Below are 21,886 nucleotides of genomic sequence, written 5' to 3'. Positions count from 1 at the left end.
AAAAAGCATCTTTTAGCATTTTTAATATATATATTTATATATATATAAAACTCCTGCTATAGAAAACAAAAACCCCAACCTTGGTTTTTGGTATCGTATTTTTTAAGGAAAAAAATTTTCTTTTGCTTTGGGAAAAAAAAACAAACAACAAAACAACAAAACTAGCTCAAGATGGCCAGGAAACACAGGAATGGTGCCACGGAGTTACATGATGCTGCAGTTTTGCACGGCCTGAGCCTGGGAGGAAGAAAGACAAAGGAGAAAATTAGAAATAACTCAGCATCCCTACCCGTTTGCCCTGGCTGCGGGGGAGGCAGCGGTGTCTGAGTGGGACCCTCGGGATGTCCATGGTGCCCTGGCTCTCATCCACCCCTGCCCTTGGGGTATAATAAATACCCTTTAGCTGGTATTTATAGTGCTGAAGTCAGAAAATTGAGAATATTGACTAAAAGTGAGGGTATTAATAGTCGAGTGCTGCAATATTCCTGTTACCAGCAGGAACAACGCTCCGCGGCGGCGGAACGCGGTGGAACGAGAGCCGTGGGGGGAGCAGAGATGCTCTGGGGGAGCTGAGCGTGGGATGGGGTGGGGAGATGCTACGGCCACAGCCCTTTCCCATCCCCCTCAGACCCCACGCTCCCCTCACAAAGAGGCTTGGGCAAGCCCGGAGGGGTCTGGGGGCAGAGAAAAAGCGGAGGAGGGGGGGAGGGGGAAGGAGGGGACAGGACCCCTGCAGCGCTGCCTTGTTGAGGAAGGATGCAGGGATGGGGTGGGGACCCAGCGGGACAGCTTGGACCGGGGGTCTGGAAGTGGCACTGACCTGCCTACGGGAGCTGGAGTTGCCCAGGATGTAGCTCCTAGTCACCAGGTTGTCCCCAAGGCCGATGCTGCCAGAGTCACCCACGCTGCGGTAGCTGCGGGTGACGGTCACGCTGGAAGTGGACGAGCCTGAGGACACGGTGTTGATCCCGGCGTTCTGGTTGCCTGACTTGTCGGCTGGCTGGCCGCACGTGCCGCAGACCACCGTGCGCGAGCGGAGGTTGTATTCACCAGGGTCCCCAGGGCCACCGCAGCTACCCTGGGGGGGGGGGACACACAGACAAGACAAAACGACCTTGAGCACCCGCCAGAGCATCTTCTGCCTTGAGCACCCTGCCCTGAGGACCAAAGGTCTTTGAGTCTCCAAAGAGCATCTGCGCTCCACTCACCCTCTCTATAATTTTAAAATAATCAATTATTATTATTAACATCATTATATTTCTCATCCTGAATTACTGGGGCTGGCACACCGCCCATGGGTGAACTGTCCCTGCCGCCCTGTCCTTGCACCCTGGACTCTCAGCGCACGGGGGACGTCGTGACTGTGCTTCTCTTGCCCTTCTCTACGAGCATCCTCTTCCTCGCTGCCTGGGCGAGCCGAGATGACTGCTTCCCAACGGGAAATTCACTCTTGGAAAGGATTCAGCCCCCAGATAAATGGGCAGTGCTGACCCGCAGGGGCTTGGCTCCTCCATCCAGGGATAATCGATATCTGTCTCGGCACGGCGCTTTGGATCCGGAGAACCCAAGGCAAAGCGGATGATGGATGCTCCATCCTGCTCCTGCCACACAGAGCCCCGTGGGGCAGCATCCAGATTTTTTCAGCAGCGTCAAGGCACAGCGTGGTGGTGACGGCATTTCTCTGCACGTGATTCCCGTGGGCATCTCGTGTGCGAGACAGACCACTCCCTGCGGGACGGGCTGGCGGGGGGTCCTGGGATGCAGCCAGGGATGCAGCCAGGGATGCAGCCAGGGATGCAGCCAGGGATGCAGCCAAGGATGTTTGCTTTGACACGAGGAGAAGTGGCTGCCGTTCTGCTCCTGGCCCGCTGCCCGCTCTCTGCCCGCTGCTCCTCCTGGTGCATATTTCAGCTCCACAAGGGGAGAGATGAGCAGAGAGGAAGGACGAAGTCACCTCTGGATGTGTTCCAGCATCCTTGCGAAGCGGAGAGGATGGAGCAGCTGCTGCAGGGAAGTGTCGTCCATCAACTTCCCACCGTCCTGTCCTCCACCTCCAAGCGATGCCAGGTACCAGCTCAGCCTCCCTCCTGGCTCCTCCAGCCCTTTTCATGGCAGGTCAAGGTCACTCAGGCCTGGAGGTGACTTCCAGCAAGGTTTCTAGACCTTTTTTGGCAAGTGACAATCTTCTCCAGGTGCTGGAGGTCTGTTGGCTTCTCCCACGTGGTTGTTTCCACAGCAGCCTCCCAACTGCCTTCTCCCAGAAGGCCTGATCCTGCGCCATGCTGAGCTGCTTCCCACCCTGACTGGGACCAGACCTGAGCTCCCCCAGCATCCCCATGACAGCCCCCCACCCCCCAGGGACCCGCGCTGGACTCACGTGGTGATGGCGGTGGTGGATGTTAACTCCATCCTCATCCTCATCCTCATCTTCATCGTTGATGATCACGGTGCGGACCAGTTTCCGCATGGCCACCTCCTGTGGGGGACAGGACAGGATTTGGGGGGGGGTTCGGTGTCTGCTGACCCCCGTGTGCCCCCCCGGTGCTGCCGTCGGGCTCTCACCTCGCCGTTGGAGTTGATCAGGGCGGTGCGCAGGCTGTCGCCGGAGCCCCAGCTGCTCTGGGCTTTCCACACCACGTTGCTGGGGGGGCTGTGGGTGGCCCCCGCGCCCGAAGCCCAGATCTAGGGAGAAAAGCCCAGAAAAAAGCAACATCTCAGGTCTGCGGAGCTCAGACCTTGGGGACACGGGTCTGTCCCCTCCAAAAAGCCGGGCGCCGAGACCGCTCCGCGTCACCAACAGCCCGGGTGGCTTTGGGACCTTGGCTGGATCCTCCACCGGGCAGCGACTCACCGTGACCACCTGGCCAGCCTTCAGGGTGAACTTTGGGGGGAAGCGGTAGGTGATGGGGGGATCATCTCCGTTCTGCCGCTTGATCTGCCAGTTCCCCATCGCCTGGTCCTGTGGGAGAGAGCGCAGCAAGGCTGAGACCCCCAGCCCGGTTCCCCCCCAGCTTGTCCTGCTTCCCCTCCTGCCCACGGGGTGAAGTGGGGCTGAAGGACACCCCTGGGGAACCCCCTCCCCCATAGGTGAACGCACCTCGTTGGACTTGTTCCTGAGACGGACAAATCTGCCCTCCAAGTCGACCTCCTCCACGCCGACGCGGCCGCTCGTCCGAGCGTGGTGGGAGAAGCTGGTCCGACTCTCGCTGTCCTCCAGCTTCCTCTTCTTGGAGGAGCCCGAGGTGGACAAATGGCTCCGGGATGCACCTTTGTGGGAGGACGGGCTGGGGGACAGCCTCAGCCTGCGCGGAAGATGGAGCCAGTGAGGACATGAGGGTCGGGACCCACGTAACCCACGGGGGGCCAGCGCCCCGCGCTCACCGCTCCTCCTCGCCCTCCAGCAGCTTGCGGTAGGCGTTGATCTCCATGTCCAGGGCCAGCTTGATGTCCAGCAGCTCCTGGTACTCATCCAGCTGCTGCTGCATGCGCGCCCGCATCTCGGCCATCTCCCGCTCCTTGTCGGAGAGCAGGCGCCGGTTGGTCTCGCGTTCCCTGGCCAGAATATCCTCCAAATCGTGCAGCTTCGCCTCCTTGGCAGCCAACTGTGCGGGGAAGGAAGGGGAGGGGGGGGCTGCTCCACCTGGGGCCAACCCCAGGAGGGGATCAGCCCCCAGGTGGGCACCCAAAGGAATGAATCCCTAGATCCCGACTCACCTGCTTCTGGAGCTGGCTGACTTCGGAGGAGAGGTGGTCGATGCGGACGCGGGTTTGCTGCAGCTCCTCGTGGGCAGCACCCACCATGTTGCTGTTCCTCTCAGCCGACTGCTTGGCGTTCTCCAGCTGGAGGATCAGACGGGTGGGTTAGGACCCCCAGCACCCTGCGCCCGCCAGCAGGGGAGGAAGAGGATGGTACCGCTCACCTTCGCCCCGTAGGTCTTCTCCAGTTCCTCCCTGTAAAGCCTGATCTGGGCTTCGTGCTGGCTCCGCAGCTCCTGCAAGGCTTCGGAGAGCTTGCTCTCAAACTCCCGCTGCCGCCCGTTGTCGATCTCCACCAGCCGGGTCTCGTGGCGGCGCTTGGTCTCCCGCAGCTCCTGGGGACGGGTCAGGGGACACCGTGTCACCTCAGGGTGGGATCGGTTTGGGGATGGGGACACAAGACACGGGGAGCGTGATGCCCAGGCAGCCTGGCACCGCAGCGGCGCGGCACGGCGCGGCTCACCTCGCTGTAAATGTTTTTCTGGAATTCCAGCTCTTCCTTCACCGTCTGCAGCCGGTTCTCGGCATCCACGCGGCGCAGCATCTCATCCTGCAGCTGCTTCTTGGCTTCGTTCAAGGCGCTTTCCAGCTGCAGGGAATTGAGAGGGGCTGTCCCAGTGGGCGACTGGCCAGAGGGCACCCCCCACCCAGCCGTGCCCTGCGGTCCCCTGCCACAGCGGGGACTTGGCAGACAGGGGGGACGCTGGGGCGGTTGGGGACAGGGCTGTCACTGCTCACCTTGGCCACCTGCGCCCTCAGGTCCCGCACTTCAGACTCCAGATTCCTCTTCTCACCCAGGGCTGTGGAGAGCGCAGCCTCCTTGGAGTTGAGCAAAGCCTCCACATCCTTGAGGCGCGCCTGGGCGGTCAGCAGGTCCCCTTCCTTCTTGGCATTCCTGCAACGCACCGGGTGGCACGGGTCAGCGGCACGGAGAAACCACGCGTCGCACCCCGAGCATCACATCCACACCCCCCCGATCATCCCCAGGAGAGTGCAGGATGGTACCCAACACCCACCCGCCAAAGGTCCGGCAGGTCCCGGCCACCCGCCTGTCCAGCACCGGTTTGGGTGCTGGTGAGCAGAAAGGGCTGGGAAAAGCTGGGGGGGCAGGAGGTGTCTGAGTGCTGTAACACCCATGGGTGACACGCACACCCGGGCACGTCTGCACCCACTAGAGGTCAGTGCGCACTGGCTGATGCCAGAGTGGTCTGGCACGGCATGGCACAGTGCAGCCTGGCAGGGCACAGCATGGCACAGCGTGGCATGGCACAGCATGGCATGGTGCATTGTGCTATGGCACAGCATGGCACGGCACAGCGTGGCATGGCACGGCGCATTGTGGCATGGCACAGTGCAGCATGGCATGGTACTGCATGGCACAGCGTGGCATGGCACAGTGCTGCCTGGCAGGGCACGGCATGGCACAGTGTGGCATGGCATGGCGCATTGTGGCATGGCACAGTGCAGCCTGGTAGGGCATGGCATGGCACAGCATGGCATGGCACAGCATGACACGGCATGGCGCATTGTGCTATGGCACAGCATGGCATGGCACAGTGTGGCATGGCATGGCACAGTGTGGCATGGCACAGTGCAGCCTGGCAGGGCACGGCATGGCACAGTGTGGCATGGCACAGCATAACATGGCATGGAGCATTGTGCTATGGCACAGCATGGCATGGCACAGTGCGGCACGGCATGGCACAGTGTGGCATGGCATGGCGCATTGTGGCATGGCACAGTGCAGCCTGGTAGGGCATGGCATGGCACAGTGTGGCATGGCATGGCACAGTGTGGCATGGCATGGCGCATTGTGGCATGGCACAGTGCAGCCTGGTAGGGCATGGCATGGCACAGCGTGGCATGGCACAGCATGACATGGCATGGCGCATTGTGCTATGGCACAGCATGACATGGCACAGTGTGGCATGGCATGGCACAGCGTGGCATGGCACAGTGCAGCCTGGCAGGGCACGGCATGGCACAGCGTGGCATGGCACAGCATAACATGGCATGGAGCATTGTGCTATGGCACAGCATGGCATGGCACAGTGCGGCACGGCATGGCACAGTGTGGCATGGCATGGCGCATTGTGGCATGGCACAGTGCAGCCTGGTAGGGCATGGCATGGCACAGCGTGGCATGGCACAGCATGACATGGCATGGCGCATTGTGCTATGGCACAGCATGGCATGGCACAGTGTGGCATGGCATGGCACAGCGTGGCATGGCACAGTGCAGCCTGGCAGGGCACGGCATGGCACAGCATGGCATGCAACAGCATGGCGTGGCGTGACGCGGTGCAGCATAGTGTGGCATGGCACAGAGCAGTATGGTGTGACACAGTGCAGCATGGTGTGCCATGGCGTGGCACAGCACAGCACGGTGTGATACGATGTGGCACGGTGTGGCACGGTGCGGCACGGTGCAGAAGAGCACTGCACAGCGCGGCAGGGCTGCATGGCACGGTGGCGGCTGGGGAGGAGCCAGGGCGCTGGAGCAGAAGCGGCGCTGGAGCCAGAGCTGCCCAACCCAGGCACCCACCGTGCCAGCGCCACGAGCCTGGTGCCTCTCCCGGGGGTGCACGGGGCGATGAGCTGGGGATGGGGGCTGCCCTGGGGGCAGACGTGCCCCACCACGGGCTCAGCCCGCCGCTGTCACTTGGTGGGTGCAGAGCAGCGACACCGGCCCCCATAGCCCCAACCAGGCTCAGCGCCCCCCCCCCCCGGACTGCAGACCCTCCCCTGGCCTCCAGCGCAGTGACGCAACCTCCGAGCCCCCGCGCCACCTTGTGCCTCCATCTCCCCCCTTGTTTTTTAAGCCCCCCGACAGCAGGTCAGGACTGGAGACGCAGCACCACGTGCCTAGGGAATCCGATCCGACCCCACCACCAAACCCCAACCTGGCGCTATTTTGGTAGGTCCTATAAAAAGTCAACACCCGACGCTCTTTCTGCGGCACCCGGCGGCCGTCAGCACTGGGGTGGTTTGTGCTGTCGGCCCACCACAGATTATTTCTCAACTCCCCCAAAATCGGGTCTAGCACTGGTGGAGGCAGGATGCGGCCCAGCGCCGGCGCCGGCTGCGGTGCCCCCTCGGCTGTGGGCGAGCGCTGGCTGCGTGCCCGCGCGTGGTGCGCATTCCTGGGGCGACGCACGCACTCGGGCCATTAGGTCATGGGTAAAAAAATACCAGGGAGGGGCTCGCAGCACAGAGGGTGCTCAGCCCGCAGGATCTGGCCCCCGGGGATAGGATCTGGATCGGGAAGTGGGCAGTGAGGTGCTGAGGAGGTGGTCCGACCTCTGACGGGACCCCAGGGCGAGCAGGGACCAGCATTCCCAGACTCGCACGTAGGTGGGAAGCTCCTTCCTTGGCCCGCAGCAGATTTTCCTGCCTTTCCTTCTGCCTCCTGACGCGAGCCAGCACAGGGAGGGTGTTCCCAGGTAATCCCATCCCCCAAGACTTTGCCGGGCTGGATTTGGCCCCTTTTTGGGGAGAATCAACGGTCCCACTTGCCGGAGCCGGCGGGTCCTTCCCGTTCAACCCACTCCTTGCGTGCCAGTGACTCATAGGACAAAAACGCCATCTGGGAGCAGATCCTCCTTGCAAGCAACATTTGAAGCTGAATTTTTCCATCTGGCAGCGGCTCGCCCTCCCCGCCAGCACGGCCACCCTGGCAGGGTTTCATCCTGCTGTCCTCCAGCGAGTTAAGCACGGCTTAACTCCGGGAAGAGCTTCCCTTTGGCATTTTGCTTTTGGAGCTCTTGGCTCACCCCTTCGGCTGCGGAGACTTGGGTACAGCCGGGAGTCACGGGCTCTTTGGGATGGGGGTGATGCCACGCCGGGCACATCCCGGAGCTTCCCATGTTTTAGGGGACACCAGGACCGTTCTGAAATTAAATACAGAGGGGGAAACGCTGGGAGTAGATGGTTACACTTGTGTCTCCGCAGTGGTGATGGATTCACCCTCGCCAGGGACCTCAGGGCTCAGAGAAAAAAAAAAAAAATTAAAAAAAAAATAATATTTAGGCATTGATGCCTAGAAGAGCCCAGGGTAAATCCCTGAGGACTCGAGGGTACAACCCCTTTTCCCTAAAAGCCTGCCCTGCTCGGCTCTGGGTCACGGTGGGGGGAGCGGAGGTGGCAGCGCGATGCTCACCGGCTGCGGCGCTGAGTCCGGCGCAGTTTTGCAGGAAGCAAAAGGGATGAGACGAATCTTGTCCCGTCCCTTCCTCCGGGGGGTCCGGAGGGCTGTGTGACACGGCTCTCTGGGACCCCAGTGTGTGTCCCACCCCCCACCCCCCCCCGCTTTCAAAACACAGCCCCCAGATGAGATTTTGGCAAAGTCCTCTCCCGTGCCACGGACCCCTGTGCCCACCGGTCCCTGCCCCTTGTGATCCCCGTCCCAGCCCAGCCAGGGTTTGCGTTTTCCCCTCAGCTCCCGTTGGGTCCTGCTTTTCTTTCCCCGGCAGCCTCCCGGGTTCCAGCTGGTGCTGGGCTAAAAATAAAAACTTCCCTGGCAGCTGCATCGCTCCCACTTCCCTCGGGAAGGGGATGCATGGGGACCTTCCTTCTCCTCCGGCACCCCATCCTGCCTGCTAGAGCCTGGAAGATCCCAGATCCCAAAGGGAAGCACAGATCCACCCCAAAGGGCTGTGTGCCTGCAGCACATGGGCTCAGCATCCCACAGGATTTGATCCCCCGTGCCAGGAGAGCTGGGTGTAAAACCAAGCGTTGATGGAAGCCAAGAGGAGCAAACGCAGCAGAGGCACCAAATCCTCAAGACAGAAATGTCTCCAGAGAAAAGATGGAGGGAAAAGGGGCCTCAAGATGTTTTATTTTTAGCTTTTAAAAGCAGGAAGGAGGAGGGGGGGGGAAATAAAAAAGGAAAATTGCAGCTGAGCTGCCAGAAAATCCAAACGCTCATGGAAAGTTGGACCCGCTGTGCCTGTACTCGGCACAGACGCAGGAGCGAGCCGGCAGCGCTGCCATGAGGGCTCCAAGGGGGCCAGGGCTGAAGCCCCTCAGGGCAGACGACCCCTGCAGAAGGCTGGGGGGCCAGCCCCACAAAGCAGCACCCAGGACCTGCCGCCGCTCCCCTTGGCTCTGCCGCTTCTGCCCTTTCTCCCTCTGGGCAAGCTGGAGCCGGCACAACGCCGGGAGCTGGCCGGGGCGAGCAGCTTTGGGCATGTACCCTGCCAGGCTGGCGGAACAGTGCCAGCCCCCTCCCAGATGCCCAAGCCCACCAGCTGCCTTCTAGGAAACACCTTTGGGTTTCACCGTAGTACTACTACTACTACTACTACTACTACTACTACGAAGCATCGTGAGCCGTTTCTGCAGCACGAGGCGGCTCCCGTGGGCGGCACGGCTGCCGTCGGGTGCCCAGCTCCGCACGCTGGAAAGGGACCAAATGGGGTGGGATGGAGCCGGTGGAGAAACAGGCGTTTCCCTCCTTCCCTGCCTCCAAATCGCAGCCGCTCCACCCCGGAGAAGGTGCCAAGGCAGGGGAGCTCGCCGGCTCATGCCTCGTCTAGAAATCCGTTTGCACCCCCAGATCCCCGGGGATCGCGGGTTTCTTTCTCGCCTCGCTGCCAGGGAGCCCAGCGATGCGCCAGCCGACTCCCCCGCCACGGGGCTGCGGAAATGTTACCCCCCCAAAAAAGACTTTACGACATATTTACGGCTTGGGAACCTGAGGGATGAGAGGCGTCACGTGCCCAGGGAGGCTCCTGAGGGATCTGATTGCTGGGAGGACCCAGGGAACCTGCTCTGCCCCACCTGGGGCTGGCTGCTTTGCACCGAGCTGCCTCCAGCATCAGTGATCCATCCCAGGGATCACTCCCCCTATCCCTGGGATTCCTCCTCCATTCTAGAGATCATCCCTCCATCCCAGGGATCACTCCCCCTATCCCAGGGATCGTTCCCCCATTGCAGGGATTGTTCCTCTTATCCCAGGGATCACTCCACCATCCCAAGGATCATTCCCCCCATTGCAGAGATTGTTCCCCCTATCCCAAGGATCATTCCCCCATCCCAGGGATCATTCCCCCATCCCAAGGATCGTTCCCCCATCCCAGAGATCACTTCCCCTATGCTAGGGATCATTCTGTCATCCCAAGGATCATTCCCCCATCCCAGGGATCATTCCCCCATCCCAAGGATCGTTCCCCCATCCCAGAGATCACTCCCCCATCCCAGGGCTCGCTCCCCCATCCCAGGGCTCGCTCCCCCATCCCAGGGCTCGCTCCCCCATCCCAGGGCTCGCTCCCCCATCCCAGGGCTCGCTCCCCATCCCAGGGCTCGCTCCCCATCCCAGAGATCACTCTCCCATCCCAGGGCTCGCTCCCCCATCCCAGGGGTCGCTCCCCATCCCAGAGATCACTCCCCCATCCCAGGGGTCGCTCCCCATCCCAGGGGTCGCTCCCCATCCCAGAGATCACTCCCCCATCCCAGGGCTCGCTCCCCATCCCAGGGGTCGCTCCTCCATCCCAGGGCTCACTCCCCCATCCCAGAGGTCGCTCCCCCACCCCAAGGGTCGCTCCCCCATCCCAGGGACCAGGGTCCCCCGAGCGCAAGCCGCAGGGACAGCAAGAGGAAAGGCAGTTTTGGGAAAACCTCTGCGGTGGGGCAATGGGAATGTGGCGAAGCAGCTTCTCCCAGCTCCTGACTCATCCGTGCCGCTGTGCCTTTGCCAAATCACCAGGATAAACACGAGCTGGTCTCCTAGCAGGGGAGCTGTAAACAGCCAGCGCGATGTATAGCCAGGACAACATCTGCACGGAGCCAGCATCCTGCCGGGCACCAAACCCCGGCTACAGGGCAGCCGGGGGATGGAAACAGCCCCCACCCTCCAGCACCAACTGTGCCAAAGTCCCTTCCCGGTGCCAGGCTGGTGCCGGCCGTGCCGCACGCTCCTGGGGTCGTCGAAGGGGTTTGCTCGGCTCCACGGAGCAAGAGCTCGTTGGCATCTCCAAAGAGCTGGGTTCCCCCCTCCTGGAATTGGGATCTGGCTTTTCCTGGCTTCCTAAAACCAAACCAAAAATGCTGCTCCATTGGGAAGCAGAAAAAGAGCATCTTAGAGGGATGCAAACATCCCCGCTGGGATGGGGCTCCCAAAATCTGAAGTCACTCCCGTCCCTCCACAAACCCCATCACCGGGAGCCTTGCTGGGAACTGCAGGACCGGACTCACAACTGAATATCACAGCTGATATCTCCGGGAATCAGCTACAAATATCCCCCAGGATGCTTTTAAGGAGCTTTTCTCCTTTCAGTGGACACACCAGAGCGAAAACTCTGCACCCAGGTCCCCCCTTCAGCAGACCGATGCGCCCCCCCCCCCCCTTTTTTTTTTTTTTTTTAAATTTCCACTTCCAAGCTGGAAACGTGATTTCAGAGAATAAATAGCATCTGAAGAAGCCTGGCGCACCCCGTGGTGGCTGGGGAGCCCCGGTGTCACTCGTTCCCCATCCCAGCGTGTCACGCCAGCGCCGGTGACTCATCCCAGCCTCCGCCAGCGGCTCGAAATGGAAACCCCAAGTCACCAAGTGACGTTGCTGTTTGGGCTGAGTCCCCCCTAGTAACGGGAGGGCTCCGGGGCGGTTTTGAAGGCGGGTGGTATCACCAGAGGGGTTTTACAGCTGGAAAAGGTGGATTTGCCACCTCCCATGTGAGAATCGATGGGGGAACGGATGGGACTCGGCTTTCCACTGCCCACTCCAGTTTTGGGGGGCTCAGGTGAGGCTTGCATCAGGCATAAGTTTGCGCAGACAAAGGGGGGGGAATTTATTCTTCATGGGTACGTGGAGCAGCCGTAACAACCTCCCACTGGGTCCGCCAGTGCCTTGCTGCCTGCAAAAAGCCCTTTGCTGCCTGCGAGACCCCCTTGCTGCCTGCGAACCCCCCCTTTCACAGCTGCCTGTAACTCTTCCAGGCTGCAGCAATCCATGAGGATGCAAAGAGCTGGGGAAGAGCAGGTGAGCATCGCCCGGTGGGAGCCACCTTCCTGCTGATGGGAAAGGGATATTTTTAGAAAAACTCTTGGTAACTAATAGTTTCTGGGTTTGTGAATTGACATCTAGTGCGCGCAGACCCCGGCACCGCTGGTGACGAGCGAGCAAAACGAAGGCAGAGTTTCCCTACGGATTCCCTTTGCCACCGAACCCCTGGGTTCCCTGGAATGCGCAGAGATCCAAGCCTCCAGGCTGGGATTACATGCAAAATGTCACCAGTTGCAACTTGGTTTAGCAAAACTGGTCCAGCCCCAGGTTCGTCCCCGGAGCTCGGAGCTCAGCAATTTCTCTGCACGGCGCACAGGAAAAATCCTGCCCAGTGTATTTGTCTGTGCAGGTCCCGAGGGGTTTGGTTGATCCTGGGGTTTCCAGAGGGTGGGCTGCTTCCTCGCTTGCAAAAACTGCATTTTCCATTAAAAAAAAAAAAAAAAAAATCACCAAAGGCTTTAAAAACCTGAACGTCTCCACTGCTCGGAAAACCACGATCAAGCACTGATCAATCCCCCCCCCCCCATTTATTACGAGCGTGCCAGCTTGCCTTTTGCTGACATCCCAGAGCATTTTGAACCAGGTTATCTAAAAGACCCTGATGGCCTAGACTTCAACCATCTTAAATATAGATTAAAGCGATAACGGCCCTCATCAGGAAAAAGGAACTCTAAAAAAAGACTGGAATTGTGCTGGAAAGAAAATTAATTTTTGAACCATCTCAAATAGGGGAATACACCACCTTCTACCTCGCTCACTTCCCATCTTGCTTTTCCATCCCAGAATTTACTAACACTTTGTAGTGTTGTATATAAGATAAAAGCCTGGTCAAAGGTTAAGCCTGCACTGTGCATCCTTCGGGAAGCGCGGAGGACAAGGAAATTCAAAGTGTTCGTTGCAACCCTCTGAACATTCACGATGGTGGTAAGTGCAGTTTCATATCTTTAATGTGATGGATAAAAATTCACACAACAACTACATCTGGGGTTGAAGGAAAATTCAGGGATTTTGCTCAGTCTTGACTATCTTCCTCCGACACAGCAAATTCCAGCTTTTTTGCAACAACTGGGTTCAAACTTAATGGGAAAGTTTTATATGTCTATTTTTTTTTTTTTTTAATCTAAACTGACTCCTAGCGGTGCAGCCCCCTCAGAAATCCTAGCACGTTAATTTACTTTAATAGATCCTTGCTGAATGAGAAAGGCAAAGCCTATAAACCACCAATTTAAAGGCTGAAGAGAAAGTGCAGATCCCCCGTGTTTTCCAGGGGGATTTGCCACGGTGGGAGGAGGCTGTATAAATGTAGTTAAACCCAGTGAGCTGAGTCACTCACATTAATCATGTCCTCAGGACCCGGAGCGTTGGGACAAGGGGGAAAACCAGCTGGGAGCTCGTGTTTTGCTGGGACCTGGCGATGCGGCCAGGGCTCAGGGCAGCAGAGCCGGAGCAGGGATGCAAATCCCAGCCCCGGGAGCAAGGAAACATGTTGCCACCATGCAAATGGCAGCAGCCTCCTTTCCCTCTGCACACACGTGCGGTGCGACGGCGCCTCTGAATGCAAAGCTTTGCAGCCCTGAAGCGGGGTGATGGACAGCCAGGAGGGGGTCGCTCAGCTTATGGGGGCATCGCTGCATCACGCCAACCCTGGGAACCGTCTCCCTGGGCAAGACAGGACAAGGCGGAGAGGACCCAAGAGAGGCAAAACAGGGAGCAAGCTCAAAGTCTCCTTTTCCCTCTCCAGCAGCAGCAGGTCACCCTGTTTTCCATAAATCCAGCTACGCAAAGCTTCTGGCCGGCATCATTTGCTTAAGAAACAAAGCAGGGGATTGTTGCATCCAGCTGCCACCCATCTTCCTGGGAACAAAAGGGTTGGCTATCCCGGCTCCCAGAGCACAAATAAAGGCAGGTGAGGTGTTTGCATTGCCACAAGGTTTGTTTGCCGGCAGCGGCACCGGAGCCACCTTGTTTGCCCATTCCATGTTCCATGAGGCGCTGCCGGCGCTGCCGTGCTGGCCGCTGGCATGGCTCGGGATGAGATGCCACCGGGAAAACGTAGCTCGGTGCTGGTGTTTTGCTGCGCTCTGCCACGTGCAGCCGGTGCGGCAGATACTCCCCACGCACCTCTGCCCACTTGGCAGCGTGCACCGTGCCAGGATGAAGCCCAAAGCGGCTCGGCACGTGTGCAGGAAATAACCACTTCCCCACCGGCGAGGGCTGCAGACGTGGCGTCCCTAGAAAGTGCGATTTAGCCCCAATTTCTGCACTCACAGAATGGCTCTGCCACCGCAAGCGCCTTCGTTACCTGCTCAGTGCCACGTGCCAGCCCCGCTCCGGTGGTGTTTTGCGCTGGAACGACGGAGCCAAGGCTGGGTTGCAAAAAGCGGCGCCACTTGCTAGTCGGGACACGCACGCCACGGGTTTGCGTCCCTGCCCTGCAAACGGGGCTGCAGCTGCAACCCAGCCTGCAAAAGCATGATGCCAAGGAGCAAACCTGCACCCCCCAGCACCCTGCTTTCCCCCCCAAAAAAGCCCGTGGTATTCAGGCTGAGCTTTGCAAAAACCCTCCCTAATTTCTCCCGGTGCCCACAGGGCTGTGGGGAGATGACTGGGGGAGCGAGCCCAGCTCGGTGCTTTATGGGGGGGGGGGGGGCACCTTGCACCCCACAGCTGGTGCTGGGGAGCGGGTTATCCACCAGCACCCACCACACCAGGAAGGAAGGGGCAGGCGAGCGCGGCTGCCGGCGTGGCGGGGGCCTCATGGAGATACGGCGAAGCATGGCCCTGCGGCGGCCGCACCCTGCTCCGACCCAAAGGCGCGCAGCTGAGTGTGACTCATCCCCCGGCTCATGCTCCGGCGGAGGTCCCCGAGCCTTCTCTCGCCCTGCTGCAACCTCCCTCCCTGTCCTCACGGTGAGGGCCAGGTGTCAAAAAATACCGAGGTTTTATTGCTGCCGATCACTGCTGGGTTGCAAAAGCTCCGCGAGCGCCGCCAGGGCTGGAGCCGGAGCCAGAGCCCCCCAAAGGAACCAGCCAGCCCCGAGCCCTGCTCAGCCGTGCGGGGGGATGGGGCAAGCGGCTCTTCCCAGTGGGGACTGGGAGCTGCCACGGGGGAACTGGCCACCCCCGGTGCTGGGGTCAAGCCCCCTTTGGGCTCCTATCCCTTTGAAGCCCACGTTACACACCAAGAGTTTGGACTTTCTGGGGAACTCCCATGACTCAGAGCCAAGGTTTTAATGGACCAAGCGTGTCCCTAAACTGCTATTTAATAAAAGCCGAATAAATCGGCACTACGAGCTCAGCTTCCCGAGCACTGCAGCAGGGAGACGCCGAGTTTTGCTCAGCCAGGACCGGGAGCAGCAAGCTGGGTGGCAGGAGGACGCGGGTGTCGAAAGCAAGAGCCGGAGCAAGTGGCTGGAGGTGGCTTTTGTCCAAGAGGGTTGAGAGCCCTCCGCTATCAGAACCCCCCTCCTACAGAGGTGCTTCTGAGCCACTCGCAGCCCCGGTGCAAAAATTCAAAAGCTTCAGGAGAGCCGTTGTTTGCTCCATCACCTCGGCGCCAACACCTGCAACGGCGGGGCAGCCCTGTAATTAAGGAGGGTAAAGGACAGGCAGCGGGGCAGGCACTGCGCACGCTCCTTGGGCTGTTGAGGAACATGCCCTTGCTGCTCTCCCACCTCCCGGCTCTCCAGAGGAAGGCAGCAAGAGGGCATCGCGGATGGCTACGGCTTGGAGAAGCCCGGCCACAAGTGCCTGCACCTTCGTGGTGGGAAGGAAACTGGTTTACGATTGACACCGGGCAAGGCTGCCTCAGCATCGCTCGGGAGCAGAGGCACCCTCACCCCCGTCTGGTTTTGTGGCACCTGTGCGGGCTTAGTTCAATGCACCAGTTCCCCCAGCCTTTGGCTCTGCCAGGCGCAGCGTGGGGCTCGCTGCCGCGCTCCAGCATCCTTCACACGGAGCGGGGCTGCAGCTGCCGCCGCAGCAAGCGGGGCGCGGGGACTGTGCCAGCCCCTTGCAGTTGTTCGCCTTCACACTGGGGCTATTGAGCCCTGGGCAGGAAGGGGAAGGCAGGTGGGCACCAGCCCCGACACCCCGGTGAGGGGCTGCGGGTGACTGATGGCAGCTGATACGGGTTTCACGTGGCACCGGCTTGGGAACGTGCCGAGCCCAAGTCCCGGAGGAACGGGCTCAGTGAACGGCCTCGCAAAGGGAGCGGGATGGGGAAATGGGGCGATTCCCAGCCCTACCCTGGGGCCGCCCATCCCAAACCCACCGGGCTGATGCTTCCCAGGGGCTCCTCCGCACCAGCCCTAATTTTGGCCAAGACCAGGGGGAGAGTTCCAGTGGCTTCCTCCTACCCCGGCTGCCAGCAGCAGGGAAGGAAACTGCTGCTCCCAAAGGGCACGAATTTAGCAAAATAAGGAGCTGGCAGCGGCTCCGCACGCCCCACCCCGGCTGCGCCGTCTTCTCCGCATGCCTGCGCTGAGCACCGCGCCGGCGCAGGCTCCCACTTCTGCTGGGCTCCCAAGTGGAAGCATTAATGGGTTCCAAACAACTGAAGTGACGCACACGAGGCTGAAAAACACTTGTAGCAGCAGCAGGCACGGCCGGGGCAGGCTGGGACACACCACACTGGGTGCTGTACAGGGGCTGGATGTGCTCCCGCACCAAAGCCGCCCCGCGTCCTTTTGCAATGGCTTCTCTTCCAGCCCCCACCCCGCTCAGCTCCGAGGTCCTGAATTTGCCAGGGTGGATCCTATTGTCATCAAAACGGTTACGGCAACAGGATTTCCTCTTGTTCCCCCTCGTCCCAGGGAACAGCCCGGGCAGCGGGACGGGGTAACGGCGGTGCCCGCGAGATGCCGGCGAGCGTGGCCAGCGATGAAGGCAGAGCCACAAAATGAAAGTGCTGAGGCCGTTTCCTCCACTCCAGATGATCCTGCTGGGGGGGGTGGGACAAGGGGGGGGGGCTGGATGTTTGCACAAACGACGAGAAATGCCCCCCCCACAGAAATAGCCAGGGGGCTAACGAAAACCTTGACCTTGAAGCAACGTGTGGGGTGGGGGGGTGGGTTCGCCACAGAGCCTTTCAGCCCAGCAGCGCACAGGGAGGGATCCTGAGCCGCCCAGTGCGGATGTCAGGGATAAATAAATCTATCCAGAGAGCTGGAAGCTCGGGGACGGTGTGTTTAAGAGGGTCCCTGAGGGGTATGGGGGGGTCCTGGACCAGCCCCGGCTCTGCATCGCCTGCTGCCCCAAAGCATCGCCCAGCTGCACAACTGCTCTTTGTTTGCTCGGAAAGGGCAAAGCCTCCTCCGAGCCAAACCATTCCCTCCCTGGCAGGCTTTCCATGAGGCAGAAGGGGGGGAAACAGCCCAGGAGCCTGAGGTTTCACCCCCACGCAAAATGTTCCAGCACAAGCACATTGCTGCTAAAGGTGGCACGGAGGCAGCACCCAGCCCTGCAGCGGCAAGGCAGTTGCCACCTTTTTTTTTTTATTTTTATTATTATTATTTCCCCCCGCCCCCCCCCCATTAAACAGGTCCAATTTACCTGTTCTTTCCTGGAAGGTCAACACTGAACCCAGCAGCAGGGCAAAATCCACCTGGGATGGAGAAGGGCTGTGGGGTTCACCCCAGCCCTTGGTGCTGCCTCCCTTGCTCTGCCCTTGGACGGGCTTCACAGCTCCCCCCACCCCCCAGCCTTTGGAAAACAGGAGATTCTTCCTCATTAGGGCCAGGGATGAGATCTGGGTCTGGGGAGAAAGTGGCGCTGCCAAGGCGCTGGCTTAATCGAGTTAGGGGCTGCAATTCAGGAAGCCATCGCTCATCAGCCGCACGGCTAACGAGAGCCTGGTTCCTGTTTTGGGGCACCGCACAGCCCACAGAGGGGGGCACCGAGAGCCCCCCCCGGGGTTCCTGCCTCAGGGATGGAGGTGCCCATACACACCCGCACCCCCAAACGCCTCTGCCTGGAGGATCTGGGATGAGGTAAATCCTCAGGAGCGAGACGAGGGCGGTGGCTCCTGTTTGCACCCCATGAGACAAGAACCAGCTCATGGAGGGGGGCTGCCGGGCAGGATTGGGGTGCAGAGCATCTCTCTGCAGCTGCGCGGTGCCCCGCCGCAGCCTGTGCCTTTCAAAACCACCTGGCGCCCCTCCTTGGGGACTGCAGGTTGGGGACACAGGGGACAGGGGCATTTCAGGCTGGTCCTGGCTCTGCCCACGGTCTGGGAGGGGACGATGCCAGGTGCTGCCAGCACCCCTGAGTCACCAGCACCCTCACCGCACCCTCTGCTTCCTCTCGAACGCGGCTCCGGCACAGCCAGCGGCCACGCGGGGCTGGGGTACCGGTGTGGAGGCCCAGGGGCTGGGGCACGCATGGCACCGGTCACCCGGAGGGGGTCCCTTGTCCCAGGGCACAGCCAGCACAGGGGTGAGGGTCCCCCGGTGCCAGGAGCTGGGGTGGGCGCTTTGGGAACCGCCTCCTGGCCCAGCACCGGGAGCAGCTGAAAAGGCAGCAGGAAGGTCCATGCCAAAGGGGAGAGCGGCCGGTGGGGGACAGAGGGGTGGCGGGAGGCACAGGGTGGGCAGCGCCTGCACCCCTCCACCCCGCTCTCCCCCCGCCTGGCCAGCCCTTCCTCCACCCACGCAGCTCTTGCACCAGCGCGTCGGTAGCTGGTGAGACCGGTCTCGTCTCCGCACACCCTGTCCCCCTCCAGCCAGCACCTCTCCCACCCCCACAGGCGGAGCACCCAGAACCCAGCTCCTCTCCCTCCCAGGGTGAGCTCAGCACCCACCAGCACCGGGCACTGCGCCGCAGCCAGACGCGCCATACCATGACGTGCCATACCCCGACGCGCCATACCCCGACGCGCCATACCCTGCCACCCACCGCCTCCCACCCACCCTCCTGTGCAGGCGAGACAACCCCGGCGGTGGGCAGCGGCGACGCTGTGGGCGCTGATAACGCGGCCCCAGAGCCGCCTGCCCCGTGGGAGATACCCGGCGCTTCCCGGGGGCTGCTGGCGAGAGCCGGCGGAGCGAAGGGCTGCCCGGTTATGTACTAGACAAGCAAAGTGTGGCTGCACCAAGGTCACCAAAACCAGCCGGGACACCCACCCAGGGGCTCGGGGTGGGAAGGCAGAGCCGGCAGGACCGGTACATCCCTGCCCGGCTGGATGGCAGAGAGTGGAGCAACACCTGCACCACCTGCCCCACCGCGAGAGCGGCACACACGTCCCTCCTGACCCCGGGAACGGCTCCGGCACAGCCACAGGGTCGGGGTCCCGCCTGCCCCCTTCCCCCATGCCCAAAAGATTCGGGGCACCCCAGCCGAACCCAGCCCTACAGCCCCATCGTGGTGGGGCAGCGGGTCTGAGCCCCTCTCCGAGCAGCTCCACCACATCAAGCAGGTCCCTGGTGGCACGGGATGAGCTGCAGCCCCTTCCCAAGGATTGGGGGGTGGGCAAGCAGCCCCGATCCCGCCGCCCAGGGAAGCAGGGACACCGGCAGAGCCGCTCTCCATCTCACAGAGGGTGACTCAGAGACGACTCAGCGCACTGGAACACCTCTCCCCTCCAGAAACCACCGGGGCTCCGAAAGCGGGGGTCCGCAAGCCCACCGCACCCCACCTCCAACCCACATCTGCTCTTTGGGAATCCCAAAATACTTTTTCAGGGGGGTTGGCAGCCTTCGGGAACAAGCACAGCAAAGCTCCAGGGGTGCAGCCCGTGGCAGGAAAATGCTTAACGCAAATTTTTTGGTTTGGTGGTTTTGGTTTTTTTTTTTTTTTTTTTTTTTTTTTTTTCAGGGGCCACTCAGCCAGCTCTGGGCTGAGCCCGCAGCTTTCAGCCAGCGACAAACGGCTGCAGGCCGGGCATTTTTTCCAGCCCTTGAAAGATCGCGGCCAAGATAGTTCTGGGTTTGCATAAGGCAGCAAAAGCCTGTAGACAGCTCTGCTCCTCGTCTCCCTGGTCCCAGATCCTTGGGATCTGGCAGGGATCTGCCCTGCAGTGAGTGGGACGAGCAAAACCTCCTTATCGAAGGACGGAGCTGCAGCAGCGCACGGGAAATAGAAAGCTAAATATAAAAACGCCGCACGGCTTTCAAAGACAGCTGTAACGGGCTGCACATTCGTTCTACCTACTGGGAAGAGATTATTTACGGCATCTTCTGAAGAAGTTAATTTTAGCCTCGTTTGGTACAGACTCAAAACGAGGAGGCCAGAATACGGGGCAAAAGAGCAAATGGAGGAAGAGAGGGTTGTCCCGCCGCTGCCCAGCCCGGATCCCGCCCCAAGCCAAAGCTCATGTCGGAAAAGAACCCTCCGGCTCCTTCCATGAAGCTGGAATTGGGGAGCGGAGCACGGCAGGGCTGCGGTGCCAGAGCCCCGGGGAAGCCCTGTGGCTGGTCCCAGCGCCGCCCGTCCTCAGGGGACCCTGGTCATCTGCCACCATCCCCAGGAGGGGGGGGGGGGGGGGCAGAGGCACCCAAGGGCGGTGGGGAGGTGTCAGCCAGGTGGGCATGTCGGAGGGCAGGGAGGGAAAGATAGAAACCTGACGGGAAGGGGCTGGGGGGGGGATTTGAGCCTCCAAGCAGAGCTGGAGCACGTCACCCAGGCGCTGGGAAAGGGACGCAGGCGTTGCCCCAGCATTGCTCATCCCAAAGGAGGGGACCCCGCGGAGCGGGAGCAGCTCGGCACGGGGAGGGTTAAGGCAAACAAAACCCGAGCGGGTTCTTTAACCGGTGCCGATGCCAAAGACAGCAGAGGAAAATAGGACGAGCAAGCGAGATGTGTGGGCAGGACAGAGCCAGCTGGCTGGCACCGCTTCCCGGGCTGCGCTGGAGCGCGTTTCGGAATAGCTCCAGGATGACGAACGCGGAGGGGCCGCCAGCCCGGCGCTCACACCCCGCGTCGCACAGACCCTCCCCAAGAGCCCGGGGCGCGTTTGCTCAGCCCCAGCCCCCCACTCGGCTCCCGCATCCCCCCTCCAAGGGCATCCCAGCCAAAGATGGCGCTTGGAGGGAGAGTGGGAATGCCGGGAGAGCTTCCCTCCTTCCTCGTCCTCGCCACCACGGGCTCTCCTGCCCCAGCTGGGTCACGGGTTTCTCCTCTCCCTGCCTCCTCCAGGTCACTCCTTCCTCCCTCCCGCTCCCTGCCAAGCATGACGCCAGCACCCACCCCGCCGCGGCGTGTCCCCCCCTCAGTCCCCAGGGCACTCACCGGGCTTTCAGCTCCTTGTGCTCCTCCCGGACTTTGCTGAGCTCCAGCTGCAGCCGAGCTCTCTCCTTGGCCACCGAATCCAAGGTCTTGCGAGCGTCTGCCAGCTCCGACTCGTAGGCAGCCTTGATGCCCGAGACCTCGCGGCTCACCACCTCCTCGGATTCGGTGATGCGGAGCCGCAAGCCGGCGTTCTCCAGCTCCAGCGAGCGCACCTTGTCGATGTAGACAGCCAAGCGGTCATTGAGCTCCTGCAGGTCCTCCTTCTCCTGCAAGCGAGTGATACGGGTGGGGGACAAGGGGGTCCCCGAAGCCCCGCTGCGGGTGCTCCTCTTCTGCGAAGGCGTCGCCATGGGGTCCGGCGTCGAGGCGAAGGACACGGCACAGGTCACGGCTCGGCGTCCCACGCCACCCACCCAGCTGTCTCAGCTGCTCCTGCTTGAGTGACTTGCTTATATCCCAGCTGGGCTGAGCGCTGGGAGGAGCTGCCGGGAGGTGGAGTTACCCCGAGCCCGGGTGGAGACAACCCACTTGCATCAGTCAAGGCCTTTCCTTGGGAAGGGCTGGGAAAGCATCCCTGGGAAAAGGGGCCGTGGGAGGGCGGCTCTGGGGCGCGCAGCCCAGGGGGACCCCCTTGCCAGCACCCCCTTTTCTAGTGCAATTCAGCTGTGGCTGGCTTGGCACACGGGCAAAGCCTACCCTGAAAGGGGCTGCAGCCAGGCACCCCCAGGACCCCCGGGCTGGGCACCTCTGGGACGTTGCTGCCCCACAGGACAGGGCAGGTGGCACCTCAGCTGCTGCCCCCGGGGGGCTGGGGGGGTCCTGGCATACCCCAAATGCAAAAGCCTCAGGCGGCACGGGACCCTGGAGCACCCCAAACTCTGGCGTCCAGGGACCCAAATAGCA

General features: G+C 61.1%; 1 protein-coding gene across 1 annotated transcript; it reads right to left on the bottom strand.

The window, feature by feature from the left end:
* Positions 1-68: 68 nt before the first annotated feature.
* Positions 69-21,437, bottom strand: LMNA (lamin A/C). The gene is made up of 12 exons (XM_040618558.1): positions 20,984-21,437; positions 4,495-4,651; positions 4,220-4,345; positions 3,921-4,091; positions 3,715-3,840; positions 3,382-3,602; positions 3,098-3,302; positions 2,852-2,959; positions 2,563-2,682; positions 2,378-2,476; positions 821-1,078; positions 69-237 (listed from the first exon to the last, which is right to left on the bottom strand). Exons 1-12 carry the CDS (start codon positions 21,331-21,333, stop codon positions 205-207), a joined length of 1,974 nt encoding a protein of 657 aa, XP_040474492.1. The 5' UTR covers positions 21,334-21,437; the 3' UTR covers positions 69-204.
* Positions 21,438-21,886: the final 449 nt, after the last annotated feature.

This window comes from Falco naumanni, chromosome 20, assembly GCF_017639655.2.
Source record: "Falco naumanni isolate bFalNau1 chromosome 20, bFalNau1.pat, whole genome shotgun sequence".
NCBI lineage: Eukaryota > Metazoa > Chordata > Aves > Falconiformes > Falconidae > Falco > Falco naumanni.
This window is presented reverse-complemented; position numbering and strand designations above follow the sequence as displayed.

Coding starts and splice junctions, on each gene's coding strand:
- LMNA (XM_040618558.1), bottom strand. CDS start 21,333: ATGGCGACGCCTTCGCAGAAGAGGAGCACCCGCAGCGGGGCTTCGGGG. Junction 2,960..3,097: donor TCAGGAACAAGTCCAACGAG/GTGCGTTCACCT, acceptor TCTCTCCCACAG/GACCAGGCGATGGGGAACTG. Junction 1,079..2,377: donor TCCACCACCGCCATCACCAC/GTGAGTCCAGCG, acceptor CCCCCCCCCCAG/GGTAGCTGCGGTGGCCCTGG.